Source organism: Bidens hawaiensis, unplaced genomic scaffold, assembly GCF_021521415.1.
Source record: "Bidens hawaiensis isolate Kalapana, Puna unplaced genomic scaffold, B.hawaiensis_p1.1 tig00017853_1, whole genome shotgun sequence".
NCBI lineage: Eukaryota > Viridiplantae > Streptophyta > Magnoliopsida > Asterales > Asteraceae > Bidens > Bidens hawaiensis.
Genome location: NW_027492690.1, coordinates 331,047 through 350,163, shown reverse-complemented (window position 1 = coordinate 350,163; position 19,117 = coordinate 331,047). Strand labels below are relative to the sequence as shown.

General features: G+C 36.5%; 1 protein-coding gene and 2 pseudogenes across 2 annotated transcripts; 1 reads left to right on the top strand and 2 right to left on the bottom strand.

Moving 5' to 3' along the window:
- LOC143554758 (protein IQ-DOMAIN 2-like) lies at positions 1 to 1,847 on the top strand. Its single transcript, XM_077044449.1, has 5 exons — positions 1 to 348; positions 447 to 520; positions 620 to 916; positions 1,000 to 1,212; positions 1,353 to 1,847. The coding sequence occupies exons 2-5, from the start codon at positions 455 to 457 to the stop codon at positions 1,740 to 1,742; spliced, it is 966 nt and encodes a 321-aa protein (XP_076900564.1). The 5' UTR covers positions 1 to 348; positions 447 to 454; the 3' UTR covers positions 1,743 to 1,847.
- A 1,479-nt stretch (positions 1,848 to 3,326) lies between these two features.
- On the bottom strand, positions 3,327 to 5,216 carry LOC143554757 (vacuolar protein sorting-associated protein 9A pseudogene; annotated as a pseudogene).
- A 6,712-nt stretch (positions 5,217 to 11,928) lies between these two features.
- LOC143554773 (patatin-like protein 6) lies at positions 11,929 to 18,908 on the bottom strand (annotated as a pseudogene). Its single transcript, XR_013139079.1, has 3 exons — positions 17,631 to 18,908; positions 13,451 to 13,743; positions 11,929 to 12,197 (listed from the first exon to the last, which is right to left on the bottom strand). The product of XR_013139079.1 is annotated as a patatin-like protein 6 (transcript).
- Positions 18,909 to 19,117: the final 209 nt, after the last annotated feature.

The window sequence follows — 19,117 nt, the reverse complement described above, 5'->3', positions numbered from 1 at the left end:
TGCACGCCTTCATAACAAAATTAACGGAATGCAAACCATATTTTGATGGTTTATAAATTATCACTAATTAACTTGTGGCTTAAATAATAATCAAATGCCAAATATAGAAATGGACTTTCTCCTCCACACAAACCACCACCTTTATGGTTTCCCAAAATAGCCATCATTCATGCTATATATTCATCGTGCTCTTAACATTACCATCAACGTGCAACAAGCAATCTTCTAAGGATCTCTTCTCTTCACCTCCCAAATCTCTAGCAGCAACAAGGATTATCCTTTTTCACTGATTCCTTAATTCTAAGGAAACATAAGTCAAGGATCGAATCTTCCTGTTGGTTGCTGCAGGTATTATTATTATTATTAACATTTATATATGATAACCATATTCCTAACATATATTAATAAATCACATTTTTTATTACAAATTGTTATTGTTTTTGAAGAGAGTAAAATGGGGAAAAGAAGCTGGTTTTCTGCCATGAAGAAAGCTATGAGGGCTTCTTCTAAAAAAGAGAAGGTGTGTGTGTGTGTGTTACTACTTACTTTTTGCATATTTAACTATATATATATATATATATATATGAGTTATTATTTACTAACATGTTCATGATGACAGAGATCCCCAAAATCCAATTCAAGTCCCAAAAACTCATTGAATGTGAGCTTGGATGCATGTTCATCTCATACACAACCTGCATTGGCTAACCCCCTTGATCAATATCATCTAATAACCGAAAGGGAGTTCAATCTACCCGAGAATGAGGACATCAAACACGTGGACTCGGTCACCTACACCACAACCGTTGTACAAGATGCCGATGTCAAATGCACGACATCTAACTCTTGCTTCCTTGGTAAAACAACGGAAGAAGCCGGTGCCATCAAGATTCAAACCGCTTATCGTGGATACACGGTAATTTTCTTTTTAGAAAATAAACTTGAATCACTAACTCTTGTCATTACAAGTTTTTTAATTTGCGGAGTTTGTTGTTTTAGGCAAGAAAGGCTTTCCGGTCTTTAAGAGCAATGTCGAGACTGAATTTGTGGATTCAAGGACAAGCGGTTAAGCAACAAACCGCGTTCACGTTGATGCGTATACAGAAAATGGGTCGGGTCCAGTCCCAGGTCCGGACCCGGAAGACTCGAACGGCTGAAGTCAATCAGGCTCTCAAACGTCAACAAAGGCAGAAGCGCCAAGTTCTTGAAAAGGTTATATTTTTTACATCAATCATTTTTTTACAATGAAAAAGATAAAAAAAACTAGCGTTTTTTGGATAGCAAAACTGAGTCTTTTAAAAAATATTTATTTTCTAACTTTATGTTGTTGCATAATGATTTGGATATTACAGCAAGCCTTTGACCTGAGCCCAAGATCCAAGGAACAAGTAGACGCCATGTTGCGAAACCGAAAACAAGCTTCCGAAAGACGAGAAAAGGCATTAGCTTACGCAAAGATTCGTCAACAAGAGTGGAGGAACTCACAGAAATCAGTTCCTGCATTCGAATGGAATTGGAGTTGGTCAAACCGATGGGATGCAAACAGACCATGGGAAACAAAGTCACCGGTCAAACGCCAGGTGTCACCCTCTAAGTCTGTGTCAACGGGTCAAAGAGTGAAACCAACCAATAACAAGTCACAGATATTAAAAGCTGTCCCCGCGAAGAGGAACTTGGTCACAAAGTCTTTGTCTACGCGCGGTAAACTGACCACATGTGCACCTATGGTTTTGGTGAGGTGAAGAGAGTTATAAAGGGTTTGAACCAAGAATGAATTTGAGATGTATATGTAAAGGGTGTGGAATAAGCAGAGATTATGTATGAGATTGAATTTAATATCCCAACAAAAAATTTGTATTTGGGCGTTAATGGGATGTGGCTTCATTGTTTCACTCATCATTTTGGAAATAAACAAAAAAAATTGCATAACAATTGATCTCTTTAACACGTATACAACTTAATTATAACTCGTTTGTAATTTGTCTGGTTGTTTAACTTGGTAGATTAATGAGTTAGAAAGGTTGTGTCCGGGCTATAACTTTAAGTGTGTTTTAGTTAAAGATCTATGCATCTTACAAGGAAAAATTCATAGGGGGTGTTCAGGTTTAATTTAACTCACGAAGCCTGAAACTTAACGATTCGTCGTGATCGTATTTGTAACCTCAATTCATCACTAAATAAGCTAGAGTTGTTTTTATATAAATTGCATGAATTTTCTTTAACGATGAATATTATATATATCGTCCTTTATGTTAATATGTTATGTATTTCACCATTTCTACTAGCTAGTGTTAAAACTTAGTCCTGGTAACTTTTTATGAAATAACTATTTTGCCCTTCTTATTAAATAATAAAATCTTCATGATTTTTTTTTCTTGTTTTTCTTTCTTTTACTTTATTTTTTTTCTTTTTTATAAACTTATTTAAAATTTTATTAGTTAATTAATAAGTTTATTTAACACACACATATTTACATATATATATATGTATATATATATATCATTTCTTTTGTATGATTTTTGTAATTAAATAATTAAAAATAGGATATATTTTTTAAGTAAAATATCATTAATGTTATCTATCAAGAAACATAAGATTATTCATTTTTATATTTTTGATATATTGATCTAAATATATAAATTAACATATGAAACTATTAGAAAATCTGAGCTCTTACATAATTTCTTCCATTACAGATATCAACAAGATAAATAGATAATACAGTATTTATCAAATCTGATAGGCTTAGACATTTGCTAGTGGGTTCGTTTGGGTTAAACAAAGCAACGGAACTATTGGGGGGGGGGGGGGGGGTAGTCTTGTAACATTCAGCCACAAATCGAAGTTGGTTCTCCAAAAGTTGAAAACAATGCCGACGGCGTATCTAAGTTACCTTTGGGGTTGCTGTGTCTCTAATGTGGTTTAGCAAACCTTCTCTGGACGTCTTCAGAATGAACATTGCCTTACCCATTTTAACCTTCCACTTCTTTAGAACTTCGTCGACATCTCTACTTAGTGGGTGTTCTTGATTTTAAAGGCACGCCTCAGGCGTGAAGCTCTCAGGGCAGTCAAAAACAAACAATTTATTTTAGTAGGCGTGAGATTACAAGAAGCCCCTTGAAGCGTTATGTATAGCCATCGCATGTCTTTATTTCTTCCTTTTTGGTTGATTGCTGGTGATGGTACATTTTGTTTTGGCTTCTGGTTCGGTGAAGTACGGGAACACGGATGAAGTTTCAACTTTTAGATTTAAGTATACAGCAAAGATGGGAGTCACAGTGAGTGAAAACCTTGACTTAAAAATACACTTCAAGTATACATCTTCACCTGCCGCGGATTGGTGAACACTGTTCACTGATTTTGTTTAACCTGCTAAAATGGTTTTGACTTGGAAGATCAACCATGAAGGGAGTCTGATACCACTTGTTAACTTTAGTAGAATAATCAAAGTTATGCATGTAAGAAAGTAAAAAAAATGTACACACAAACATGTTAATTTTCTGTATAATCAAAATTGCATACAAAAGCAAATAAGCAAGCCTTATATAGGCTACATGGACGCAAAATAACAAGGACACAACTGACCACTAAAGCATAAACGAGAAACAACTCACCAATGCCGAAATAAAATGAGCCTAACTACCCAGATCTAATAGAAATCTAACTTTGTAAACAACACGAGCTGCAGCCGGATGAACAAAACCGTGACTAGGGATGTGACTGCAACTGAGTTGAACCGTGGTTGAAGGAGGGGCCACAGCTGGAACTGGGTGTTGCACTTTGACAGCGTGATCGTCATATATAGATGATGCTAATTATTTGTTAATACAGATGAATGGAAATGGAAGAAGATCTAATCCACAACAAAATTCGAAAATATACAATTTATTTTTCAACATTTTCCTCAATTTTAGAATCAACTTCACTAGTCGACAGAGATTCAGACGTAGAAGCTCCTACGCCATCATTTTCCGGAGCATCCGCCATTTCACCACCAACTCTTGCCTCGCCATCCACACCACTTTCAGTCCCGCCACCAGTCTGGCTTTCCGGTGGTGGTTCCGCCACACACAACCCTTCCCTCCCACCATCATCCCTTGTTTCACCACTCGTTTGGGGCGGCACCACCACCGGAACACCCATCCCTTTAGCAAGACAAACATACTTGAACACAGGCTTCTTATAACCATTTAACAAATCTTCCACATCATCTATTGTCAAATCTCCACTTTTCGAGTACAAATACCGAAAATCCTCAAACTTTTCACTCGCTTCTTCCTCCACAACCATACTCGCGCCTTTATTCTCCAAATCCGAAACCGACGGCACTTCTTTCAACTTCGACTCCGATACACTTTGACTATGCATATTCTCACCATTAGCGTCCCCAGAAAGCCCTGAAACAACTACTTGAGCCAATTCCATATTCTTAACAAACTCGGTTTCACTCATCGACAACGCGTTTGCATCAATTTTCAAAATAAACGATTCTGCAGAGAGCATATTGGTGAAAACATAAGCCGCCTCTCCAGCGAGTCGGGATTTGTTTCTATACCTTTGGATGTACATCAAATTCGAGTGAAACTGCGGCGGGTTAGCTTTGATGGTAACATAGATTAAAACCGGAAAAAAGTCATCAGCCCCAGGTGGATTTCCATTTTCATTACCGGAAACCGACGCGTTAATCATCAAATTACTAATAACCTTACAACAGCTAAGGATGCACGAGAGTTTGTCTCGTGGTGATTTATACGAGTTGATTTTAATAAGTTCATTCTGTGCTTGTAACCATGACGTTTCATGATACATTGGTTTGATATCCAAGTTATCAGGATGTATAAATTGTTGGATCAAAGCAGACTTTTTGTATAATTCATTGTCGGTTTTGATATCATCAGGGTGTGAAGCGAATACCCGAGGGAATAACTTTGTCATTATGTATTTCTCGAGGCCTTCACCCGCACTATCCAACTCTTCTTCGGTTCGACCAGCCCATAAAGGGTGGGCCCGGAAACTGGCTTCCATGTTGCTGAAAAATTCCTGTACGGATGCAGCGTCTCGATCCGGATCGGGAGCGTTGTTTGATAATGACACGATAAAGTTTTTGATCTGTTTAACGAATTCTGTCGCGGAAGGTTGTCGCATTCGGTCCAAAAAGTCGTGCCATGTACGGGTTGCGGCAGATGAAACTGATGATTCAGAATTCTCCATTGATATAGCCTAGAAGATGTTTATGATTATTAACTACTGAATTGAACTATAATAATAATCTATTGCATCTAAAACTGAAATTGTGATTTAAATGATAAGCTCTCAGGATCCCAAATTGAAATACTATGTGACCTAAATTAATATTTTCTAGGGCAAATAACTGACTTTAGGTTCAAATTGATACATTATATGAATAACAGGGATAGAGTATAAACAATTGAAGAGGTAATAATAATATCATAAGCAGGAATTCGTTCGCGAATCAGTGCTGTAAATATAGAGGAAGTAGTAAGTATTTGGTGTTGATTTCAGGTGATATTACAGAATCCGTGTGAATTATCGGTTCAACATACCTCGTTTACAAGGTAGAACTAAGAAACAACGTGATTACACCAAACTCACTTATGAGCAGGACTACAATTCCTTTTTTGTAGTATCCAAAAGCTTGTTTCAAATTTGTATTGGTTTAACTATTGGGCCTGTCTCTTTCTCTTGTTTTATCGAAACAAAGACGAGACCATGCCTATTGATCTCGTTGTTTTTTGTGCAACGTCGAAGAGGATAGAATCTATAGATCAATAAATCTTAGTTTTCTTTTTTCGTTTTCATGCGACTGGTCAAGAAGATTTTTGTGTACTTTTTGCCACTTTCGCTACTTGTGACCCAAAACCTATACACCTAAGATTATATAACATTTTTCATAAAACCCTACTAGTAATTCTTATGGGCCCAGTAAGTTTACCCTATTAATTAGTTGTTTTTTGGACGTCTAAATGTTACATTTTATATGAATTGAACCGGCTTTTACCCCCTATTACACATCCTAACAACCTAACTACCCTATCAAACTGATAATGGCACCCTATTGTCAACACCTAAAAAATGGGTGTGTAAAAAAAACCTTGTGATTTACTTAACATTTACAATGCTATCGAATTTCAAACTAATTGGACAGGAACTCTGTGTTTTCTAATATAGCTTTATGTTAAGTAGTTTCTGTTTAATGTAATATCATGTCATGCGCTAACTCAAAATCGATGGAAGAAACCCGTAGAAGAATATTTTGTAATGACATTTATATCTAGTCACTTAAAGTAATATTTACAGGATTTGAATGCATGTAAGAGAAATGACATTTTAAGCAACATTCACAAATTTAGATTGTACAAAAGCTATTGAAACTTTAAAAGTAGTCAATTAAATAATTTTAGTTTTTCCATCGTAAAACTCCGGTCCAAATAAGACAAAAGCCCAGTACCCACTTTTTTTAGAAGCTCAATACTCTTCTTTAGAAGCCCAGTCTTTTCAGCCATGAGTCCATGGCCCTAGGACAGTCAACTATCAGTCCATCTCTATTTATGGAGAAGCGAATTCATAACATAAATGAAAAAAACCTGTTTCAACCGGCCAGTATTACCGGATGTAGCGTTTTTTAACTTTTTACTTAAAGTTTATTGTTTAGTTTACTTTTATCAAATCATCATTGAAAATAAAAGGGATTAATGGTTGAATAGCTTTTTGCACTCTAACTTTAACGGCAATTAATTTCCATTTTTGAAACAATGAACATAAAGTTGTTCAATTATAGAAATAAAAAGCAGTTATATGGACTTAACAAAAGTAAATTGGCTAGAAGTAAAAGGAAGGGTAAAAAAAGGGTGGTGTTGGTTTTGGAGACAAAAAGGGGATGCTACAAAAATAGAGTTAGGGAAATGCATGATTACTAATTTACCACCACTACAACCTTTTTTGGGTCACTATGAGCCTATGACATCATAAATAGCACTTGTATAGTTGTATGGTCATTAAACTTGTATCTTGGCTCGAGTTTTTCTGAACTGCTAAATTATCTTCAATCTAGGGTGAAGGTAATTTATGTGACAGTATCAGTTGAAATTTTATGTAATTTTGTCAGGATCAGTTTTGAGAACACGACATATGACCAACTGATTATCTAAGCAAATATATATTAATCAACAATTTATAGTATATGAATGATACAGCCAAATTATATTGAATCAGATTATATATTTTCATCGTTTATGTAATATTTAACACATATGATAACTTAAATACAAAACCCCTTGTCAAGATCAAGTCACTTCTTGTTCATGACTTTTTGGATTCACTCTTTTGCCACTTTGGATACCTATCTTTAATGATGTGGCCTTCTATTAAATTTAATTGATGATGGTACTAGATGACATAATTTATTGCGAAAAAGACTAAATTAAAGGGTCACCAACAACTTAATGGTCAACGTAAAATAATGCTATCCATCGTCAAGTAGAGGTGCACAAATCGGTTTTTTTGAAAAAACCGGTTCGGTTATTAACCGGACCGGTTTTTTTTATCCAGAAAAAAACCGGTTCGGTTAATAACCGGACCGGTTATTAACCGGTTTTTGTCAATGAAAACTCAAACCGGCCAAACCGGTTTGGACCGGTTTAGAAACCGGTTAGAACCGGTTATTAAACCGGTTTTTTTACAACCGGTTTTTAATAACCGGTCTAACCGGTTAACCGGTTTTTTTTTTTTTTTTTTTTTTTTTTTTTTTTTTTTTTTTTTTTGCTTTAGGGTTTAGGGTTTAGGGTTTCGTTGTTAGCATTCTTTGCTTGGAAGATTAAAAACACATAACTTTCATTTATAGCTTTTACATTAAAAATACAAACATTAAATCGTTATCGCATATTCGTAACTCAAAAATACAAACATTAAAGAATGCTTAGACACGATTACATTAACAAGTTGATGTTTGTTACTCATTTTCTTCGCTACCCGATCCCGAGCTATTCCTTAGGTAATCGTCGTACGCGGCTTCTTCATCGGTCATTGGTTGAGTGTGTCCTTGATTGACCTCGTCTTCATACAAGGCCGCCTCATACTCCATTTCCCCCTCGAGTGAGCGTTGATGTTGTGCCCTATCTAAAGAGTCCAAGTAATCCTTGTAGCAAATCGACATCTCTACAGCTGGTGGAGTGAGTCGAGTCCTCCTAATCGATATAACCCTGCCAGAAACAGAAAAAGCAGACTCCGAAGCTACCGTGGAAGCTTGGACCGTTAGTAAATCTTTGGCCATGGCGGCGAGGATCGGAAACTCATCCTCCTTACCTCTCCACCAAGCCAGCATATCAAGACTTCTAAATTCATCCGGAGTCATGTGTTTCACAAAGTTGGTACCACCATACCTTCCAAGTTCACTGCTTGGGGTGTTTACCCTTTGACGTTTACCGGCGTCTTCCCAAATCATGTAGTACATCCCCATTTCAAGGTCGGTTTGGGATTGGGATTGGGCAACAGCTCTTAACGAGTCATGAATTTGGGAAGACGACCCGTGTTTTGTAAGGTAAACATCATACATGTTTGCCAAGGTGGTGTTGAAAGCATTCTTTAAAGTTTGGTTATAATGGGGGTTTTGATCGTCGTTTAACTCTAGCTCATCACAAATTTTTTCTATTAAAGCTTCAACACCACCAACATTGATGCAAGGGTTTAACGCAGCCGCACAGGTCAAAACAGCGGGTAGTTGTTGAAAATATTTTCTAAATTTTTCTTTCATTTTTGCACCCATATCAAAATAAGGTGCACCCCTACAATGAATTTCAGTCAACTTTGTGCACATGACAGCAATTTTTGGTAAAGCAATGGGGCTTGTTGGATAGTAAACCCCGGATAAAGTAGTTGTGCAAGATTTAAAAATTTGAAGAACCTCCGTAACGATCTCAATCAATAACCAGTTTCTAGGATCGTACGGTGCACATTTACCCCTATTTGACAAAATTTGATGAAACGCAATTAACGATTGTTTTTGTTGGATGGCTTTCTCAAACATTTCACAAGTCGAGTTCCATCTTGTTGGACAATCCCAATTAGGCCCCAACCATTGACAGTTAGCTTCTTCACAAAATTTTTTGTATCTTGAAAATGTTGAATTGTTGCTAAAAACATCTCGTAACATTCTTTTAAAATTGTTTCTTTGCGTTTCGATCACGTTTAACCCATCTTGCACGGCCAAGTTGATAATATGTGCAATGCATCGGCTATGAAAAAACGCTCCATCACAGATAGGTTTATACTTTAATTTTAAATGGCCAACCGCGGCCGTATTGTTGGACGCGTTATCAAACGATATTGAAAAGATTTTATCTTCAATCTTGTATTGTCGAATGACTTTATCCAAGAGTTTAAAAATATTTCTACCCGTGTGCGGGTAATCAAACAATTGAAACGCAACGGTTCGTTTCATCATTTGCCACGACCGGGGGTCAACCCAATGAGCCGTCACACAAATGTATGAGTCGGGCGAACCATTAGGTACCGACCACACATCCGTTGTTAAGTTCACACCAGTTTGACGACGTCAAGTCAGGTTGGAACGAGCGTCCTCGTGCCCGCACGAGTCATTTCACCGGTCATCTTCTTCGGAAGACGGTCCTTATCGTCATCACACCCGCAATTTCTTCTTTTTCTTGTCTACTACGAACACCTGATATGGACGGTTTTCTTGGCATAATTGATAATACTCTTACTGTTTTATTTTTCGATGTTTTAGTTTCTAAATATTATAAGTTGGTCAATATATTTCAAATTTCAAATCACAATATGTATCTACTTCTTGTATATCACAAATATCGGTTTAAAGGAGGTGGCATAGTCATTAGCCTTTCTAATTATATATGTTGGTTGCTAACCTTTTTAACGGCTAAATGGCTAATACACACCCTTTGATACTACGGAAGAATCTATATAACATGAACCCTAACCACGTATTAATTGTTAATGGTTATAATCTTTTGTAACGTATTAAGATAAGACTTTTCCAACATTAAATTATTAGTATGGTTAAATAGACGTGGGAACGAACTTAGTTGTATATAACTCACTTCAAAGTATGCATAATTCTCATCTTTCCATGAAATAGAAAGAGTGTTGAGTGTTCATTATCAAAGGCCTTTGGCCTTTGGCCAGGTGGTATTGGTGTCCCATTTTATCCTAAGAGATGATGGTTTGATTCCCACACTTACGTAGGTAACGGATTTAATATGTGTAATTTAGGAGCCATTATATATAAGAGTGTTTGGTATTCACATCTAAGTTAATTAACTTGAAGTCAAATTTGAAGTTAATTATCAAATTCGACATTTTGCAATCGAATTAACAAATTCAAATTTCAAGTCAAATTCAATTTAATAGTTAAAAGAATGAAAGAAGGAAAGTGTGTCATAATCAACATGTGTCCTTGAAATAATGAATGATGTTTAAATGAATGTTCTATGAAAAGCTAAACTTAGAATTCACATGTTGACTCATTTAGCATGAATTTCAAGAAAGACTGTGACCTCTTATATCAAGGGGAAAGCAGTTCAATTGATGGAAATGGCTTCGCTATTTGGCGGAGAATGAAGACTGACATAGTACAAATATGATGTTATATTCGTGTGAAAACAAATATAAATAAGCAATTATTAACGTAAGACTTCCACTATTAATAAGATATATTATAAGAATGTTTTGTGTAAACACGACTTACTTCAAGCTCCAAATATCCAATTTTACTCTTTTTTATATCAAGGTTAATACACTGGTCAATATAAGTCTCCAACCAATCAAAAAGGTGTGCCCAACTTTCTAGGTTTGATATGCCCGGTTATCATGAGCTATCTATACTCAATCACACTCCTCATCACAACAGTGCATCTAAGCCATTACAATTGCTCGTCCAACTATATTATGTATTGTTGCAAAAGGGCGTAAACTCGAATTGGTGCAATTACCCTTCCTCTGGCAGTGACAAAGCTTGAACTAAGACACCGAGGGGGGCGGACTCAAAATGTATAAAAAGTTTCACAAACGAAGGTGGCTGAGCTCAAATTTTCTGGCAAAAACAGCTAAATTTACACTACGTATAAAAAATTTCGCCTAAAAACGGCTAAATTTTACACTACGTATAGAAAATTTCGACCGAAAAAGGCTAAATTTTACATTACGTATAAAAAGTTTCGGGCGAAAACGACTAAATTTACACTACGTATAAAAATTTTCGGACGAAAACGGGTAAATTTACACTGCTTCGTAAAAAAACAGGGGGGCCGGGGCCACCCCGGGCCCTTGGGAACCTTCGCCACTGACCTCTGGAAATTCATGCACGTACGTATCATATCCTAAAGCTTTCAAACGTTTACTAATAAGTTCTCTATAGGGAACAAAAAGGCAACATAAAACTAAAAAACGAGAAATGAAATTGAAACAGAGCGTAATTAAAATTAAAATAAAAAATAAAAATACGAACACACACTACTCTTATCCTTTCTTCTTCTAATAGCTTATATTATATCCTAATCCTACACACACGAAAATGACAGTGATATTGTCCATGAGTCGAAAACAAATAGGATAAGAATAATGAAGCAGACTCAAATGTTGAAAGTTAGTAATAGATAATATGAATAAACATAACCTCTAAATCTATGTCACATTACAATATGTCCCACACCAAAGCATGTTGCTTTCCATCATTCATACCCACTAGCCTATACCATAAATGAAAAGGGCAATCTTATAATATAAGAATTCTACTTAGACAAAACACAACTCTTAAAAAAAATACATTTGCCCCAAATATAATAACCAGTTTTAACCATTCAAGATTTCCATAGTTCCATGAACAATCACTGATTCTTCTTTCTTGTTTTTTTTTTCTTTTTATCAATTTTACCCTTTATTTTTTTCTTTTGTTGGTCTAGAGATAAAGGACAAAGCAACACAAGAATGGACATCAAAATGATTGTACTCTAGCAGGCAAATAAATCCCATCAAGATTTACCCCCAACAATCTCATGCCTTTTTTTTTCTTGTTTTTACAGTTGAGTTGAGTGTCCTTCTCTTTTCTGTCAGTTTACTATATCTCTTTCAGAATAAAGCTGGTTAATATGGAGTATGCACTATGCCACTTTACTTCCTTTTCCTTTTTTGACCACCATGCCCCCCTGCATACAAATGTACTTACAATATTAGAAACATAATTACATATAAAATGTATCACTAAAGATATCCAAAACTTATAATATCAGGTTTCATTAGGGTATTTACGTCTTTTAAACGTTGAGGGCGTTTTCGTCATCCAAGTGGTATTGAAGTAGCAAAACTTTAGTAATCTTCTGATTATATAAGAAGTGAATATTTTTACTAAGAAATTTCAACAAGGAAAAACAAAGGCTGGGTTTTTCTTGTGATATATGAATTTACCTAAATACCCTCTGCCTTGTGTAAATGTGATCTTGATTCAACAAGTGAAAATGAGAAACTCAAGGGCAAAATGGGAAAATGTTATTCTCAAACCAATGGGATGATTACACCAAACTAACAGGGAGTTTTCAAAACTGTTATTGAAATTACAGATATACCCCTGGGAGAGGAAGGAAGGAAGAAAGACAGTACACTGATCCCACTGAAACTTTTCAATATTATTCTGATTTAACGACAGAAATGTCCTTGTTAAAATACGAATGTGTCGGTTATAGAGAGGAGTGGGCTACTATATCTGTTTGGCTTTGACATTAGATTCTTGCGACATGCATAGTAAAAGACGTAAATGCCCTTGGACCCCCCCTAATTAAAGAGTATACAATCTACTCTCAACAAGCGTGATCATACTAATGTTTTTTGACAGAAATAAATGCTCTTTTCAGGTGATAAAGAGTCGGGACATCTTTTTTTTTTAAACAGCCTACAAGTTAATATTAAGGGAAAATCATAAAAATATTCATTCTCACAAATACTCATTTGACTTTTTTTATTTTTAAGTTCCAATTATTTTCACCGATCACAGATGGACACGTGTAATCAATCAATGACGGATTACACCTTTGTTTATAATCTCTTGTGCCAAAGTGAACTCTAACACGACACATATTAATTTTAAGAGAAATCATTTTTTTATTTAACTTGTGGGGCCTCTAGCGTAGCAGATCTAGTCTGTTGTGCAATTCATGGATCTACACAATAGGATGAACCTGCTACGCTAAAATGATGATCCAATTTGATGTATCAGATTGAAATCTGTTGTGCCAAAAGAAACTTGTCGCATTCTGGTTAATTAGTAGTTTCATAAAGGCAAAGACTATTTTGTTAACTTTCTTGTCAAAATGGATATTAAGGCACTATAGATGTCTCAAAGCCACATGGTAAGAGATCAATGTTTGATTACTTTAGAATGGATGAATCGGTAATTTCAATGTACCTTAACGTTCATGGAGAAATTGTTCAAGTGGGTTTGGCGGTAGGTTGCTTAAAAGCGACAATTGGAGCTATCCTGCAACTCCTCCTTTGATGCTCCAACACGAGCTCCCCTGCAAACCAATCAAGTTTCTCCATATTAGTCTGCTCATTAATCCTCTTACCCCCAAAAAGAACCGACTCCACGTTCTTTTGTGTCAACATTTCGTCTGCTATGTCTGTCAGTAACTTGATGTTTTTAGGGCTACAGTCGGTGTCGATGTTCACCCCACAACGATCCATACTTGATCCATTTGCCTAAAAAAGAAACACGGATATTAGAGGAATATATTTGATCTAAGCTATAGTGATTGTTACTACCGCTCTACAGTTTTGAAGTGGCCTAACAACAAATAATCTAGTTCATTTTATTAGTAAGAAGGGTATAAACATGTCCCGTTAGTTTTCAGGTAATATGTTTTCATAGAAACTAGAATTAAATATTAAGTTACTGTTATTGGGGGAAAACTTAACATTATCAAGAAAAGTCATAATGCTCATTTGGACACCCTGACTGAGTACTTGGTTCTTTAAGGTTTCAAAGACAAGAGAAAAATACAATTGTTGTACTCTTGTCTGTAGTTATTATCAAATGTTATACCATGTTTACCCTTGTCTATAAACTTCAATTATGGATTAAAGAAATTTTAGTAAAAGTAAGGATGAACTCTCACATTCTATTTTGCTAAATATTACCAAAATTTAATATTTACTTGGTCAAGGACGGTCCAAGCCAATCATTCGGCTCGTGAACTACTCGAGATTGATTGTTAAACTTGAGCAGAGTTTCATATACCAAGTTTGGTTAGGCTCGCAAGAGTTAACATGTCATCTATTTATATAAATATAATAATTTTTATTTAATATAATAAAAACATATACATAATAAAATAATAATTAAATAAAATATATTATGTAAGATATACATAAGTATATTTATAAAATTTACAAAAATAATTATATATAAAGATAAATATAGGTAGATAAATATTAATTAAATAATTTACAAAATATAAACGAGTCTAGATCGAGCTGGAATCAAACATTGGGTATAGAGCTAGAATCTAGTTGGGCTCTCTATTAAACTAAGTGAACAAGTTCGGTTCCACTCGTTTACTGCCCTAATTTCATTGAACGTGACCCAACATCACACAAAAGGAACTATGAAAGTCAGCTGTCTCATGCGAATAATATCGTGCTTGCCTATCTGTCTCAAGAAAGCTACACATACACAAAATGTTGTGAAAACACACCAACTGGCTCTGTAATAGCTGGAGGAAGTAGAATGAAACAAAATAATATCTGTGGAAGAATGGCCATTATCCATATTAAATTGCATAAGCCTAAAAAACAACACCAGGGCATGTAAACTAGCAAACAAACCATAATCATTCCTGCAAGGACCATCCTCTCTCGTCCCAAGTAATTTATAACCTTTTCCAACATTTTTGTGGCATTATCGAAATTCAATCCATGTATTTGACCCAACAAACAAATTGACACGAGCTCACATGATGAGTTTCAAATGACCAAATTGTCAATTTGGGTGTTATTTGATTTGTGACTAGACGCGGTATGGAGAATATAACTATGAGCCAAAATCTACACAGTATTTGAAATCTACTATGCGGATCTTATTGGTAAAAAGAAAGAAATTTATCAATCTCATCAATTTGACCAAAATTTTAAAGAAAAAACTATCCTAGCATGTAATATATGATTATTTAAAACTAAAACTAATTTAACAAATAGTGGTTTTTCAATTCAATTTTTATAGTAATAATAAAAATAATAAGTAATAACTATAATAAAGGTTAAATTCTATTGGAAATGAACTTTGAACAACTTATGGGAAAATTGCTAAGAAGTTTATCAAAATAGTCAAGCATTAAAAAAGTTTCAATACAAACATAAAAAAAATATGTTTTACTCGGCGGGATAGCAGATTCTTTTTAGGGGTGTTTGGTCTTTATTTTTACCTTATGTGACTTATAACTTATGAAAAATAAAAAAAAAAAAAATGTTTGAGATTACTTATTTATGTGAGGATAAGTTGATAAGTTACAAACTTGTAACCTATTGCTATAAGTCATAAGAGCAATGGAAATACCTCTCACGGGGGCACCGTGAGAGTGCTTTTGGCGCCGTGAGCCCGTGAAACACCACCCCCTTCCCCCGTGAAGGGGGCGCGATACACCCACCGCCACTTCTTTCACGGCATTGTTGAAGGGGGCCCACTTGATTTCAAACAGCTGTATAGCCGTTGGAGGCTATATAATTTAAAAAAAAAAATTTACCTATAAATACTCTACTATTTTATACAAAAAACATACCAAACTCACACCTTTCTCTCTACTTTTTATAAACTTTCTCAACTTTTATAAAAAAAATATCATGGATCCCAACATGCCTCGTCTAATTCCTGAGCAATACGCGTAGTGGCTCTCCCAATATTTCGGTCATATTCTCGCACCAAACGTCAACACACAACAACAAGGTATTCCTCAACCACCTCTATTCCAAAACTTCCCAACCCAAACTCAAACCCCACCGGTCAATTTGGGGGACCCGGATTCGGTTCCGGAAACCCAACCACATGTGGCGGATAATGAAATACCCGAAACCGCCCAACGCAAGAAATCCGTACGCCGGTAAAGTCACAAGAAGCAAACGCCGATGACTGAGGCGGCTCGATCGATTCAAAAGTGGTCGGTGCAGGAAGAGCTTGCTTTGGCGCAGGCGTGGGTTGACGTCTCCGAGCATCCGATCGTTGGTATTTATTTTGTTATTTACTTTCTTATTTATAGGTAACGAACAAACTATCGATGATTTGTGGGATCGGGTCGAGGTAAAGTTTTTTGAAGATATGGGAAAGGGTCCCGACTACCAAAGGAGGGATCAAATCACGGGAAAATGGACTCACATCAACAAGAAGGTGAACAAGTACATCGGCGTGTACGAGGAGTGTGCCAGAAACCAAAACAATGGAACGAACGACGTCGATCTTCATAAGAAAGTGGCCGCTCGCTACCAAGACGATGGCCACACCGGAAATATCCCTTTGGAGTTATGGGAGGTTTTGACCGCCTCTCCAAAATGGCAGCAACTACGATTAGACGAGAGGGCATCGAGGTCAAACAAACGATCCTCGGCCGACGCCGACATTGACGCCACTCCCGGCGCATCCGACGGAAGGTCTAGGACTCATGTAAACCTAGACGACTTGGCCGACGAGGACCACATTCAGCGCCCGATTGGAAGGAAGAAAGCAAAATCCATTGCTTCAGGGTCTGCGTCGGGGTCTGCTTCCGGAGCCGAGGAAGTCGGCAAACTAATGGTTGAACAGATGCGACTGTTCAACCTTAGGGAGGATGAGAGGGAGAGGCAGAGGATCGAGAAGGAGGAGATGGAGATCATGGTTGTCGACCTTGACACGTTAACGGGCTTCAAAAGGAGGTGGTACGAGAAAAAACAAAAGGAGATAGCCGAGAAAAACGAGTGGGTTTAAGAGTTTTTTTTAATAAGTAATGTAGGTTTTTTTAATTTAATGTAGCTCTTTTATTTAATTTAATGTGTTATTTCAAAATTTTAAATTTATAAAAATATTAAAAAAATTATTATAATAATGGTTTCACCCCCTGTTTCACATAACCTATTTCCAGTGAAAATTTGGATGTGAAATGGGTATGTGAAAGCTGATGTGATACAGACGTAGCAGAGAAATAAGGTTTCACTAGCTTGTTTCACCCTACCAATTTTCATTGCTTTAAGAATGTAAAAATAAGGAATTCCAAACATCCTTTAGTGTTTGACATGTGGCAATGACTTTTTTCAGTGATCCCACGGCTAGGGCCTGGGACCTCTTTTTAGTGTTTAGCCAGCGACTAAAACACACCGTCGGTGCTTTATGGCCTAACCAGCAACTAGGATGTTTTATCTCTTGACATATAAGTATACGGTAAAAAGTTTACATGTTTACTGATAACCTTTTAATGATTTCATTAAAAGATTACCCATGCTTAAATCAATTAGATAATTAACTTAACTAATTTAGCAAAATTTTAAAAATTATTTGTTAAAAGTTTTCTACAAGTTAAAAGAGTGAAAATTTTGAAAGAAAAAAACAACATGGTCCACATACATACCTGAATACGGACATAATTACTGCTACGGCATTGACCAAAACGCCAGTGAAACACCGTGGTCCACCATCTCCGCCGAGCTATCACCGGATATTCTCGCCATCGGCAACGCCCTCTCTTTACCCTTCCACCCTTTCACCTTCTTATAATCATACTTCCCTTCCATTACCTGACCCGTACCCAACGAAACCACCAGCAAATCCTCCACTCCTCGCACGAACGGAAACTCATGCTTACTATGCAACACATGCGTAATCGCAGCCGCCGTAGGGTTACTCATCGCCAAACCACCGTCAACCGCCACACACCGCGTTTTCCCATCAACAGACTTCATCGAAACTGGCTTGAATAAACTTGGTAAAGCTGACGTGGCACGGCACACCTCCCATAACCGAAAGTCAAAGCTGTCCGTTTCCAATGCGTCAGCTCGCGAAAACAGAAACGGAGCTGACGTGGAAAGGTCGTAACATGGGATCAAAATCGGCTTTAAAGTGTTTTTTAAAGTTAAGTTAGTAAAAGCCTCCTTCATTACGTTTTCAAATCCAACAGTGTTGTTTCTAACTAAGCCGTTTCGAAATAAACCAAAACTCGGTTTTTTATTGTAGAATCGGTTTCCGTGTTCCGCCATAAACTTCCAAGTGTCGTCCGCTTTGAAAATCGGACGGTTATCGGTTCGACTACCGAATAACATCGCGGTGAAGACTCCGCCCACGCCCGTGCCGGCGGCCACGTCGAAATAATCGGCGATTCTGGCGTCCGGATTTCCGGACTTTGTTTTCAACGCGTTTTCGAGATAAGCTAACGCTTTTCCTGCTAGAATACTCCGCATGCCTCCTCCATCTATAGAGAGGACGCATATTTTGCCTCTTTGGTTTTTCATTAACTGAACATCAGTATCAGTACCGGTACCAGTATCAATATTATTATTATTAACTGAGACGTCTTTAGGTTTCCAGAGTTTAGGATCGTCATAACCGAATAAAAACTTCGACTCGAGAATCGAGAAGATCTCGTAGCTGAGCTTATCGGTGTCGATGCTCGGCTCGTGCAGCATTTCCAACGACTGATGATGATTCAAAGCCATTGTTTTACAGCAAAATTGTTTTTTTTTCACACACGTATTTATAAACTCTAGTTCAATGCATTCAATTGCTGGAATGCGTGAATCCTGGCTGAAAATTTACTAACCAGGGGAAAAACACACAGAATAATAAATACCAATTTCACCTCGTGTCTCCCGCCAAAATAGAAATTGTCACAGGCATTTTAGAAAAGAAAATAAGGAAAAATAAAATGATAATAAACTGATTTGAATTGAAGTATGTGAAAGTGTATATGGTGAAGAGTTAAGAATGTGAAAATGAGAGAATGGAGGACATGACCAAGGGACTGGAGAGCATGTCTGGTTTGTTAATGATATTTATATTATTAGTTGCTGAACTAAAAATATATATTATTACTCTTTTTTTTGTCTGGTGATAATAATACAA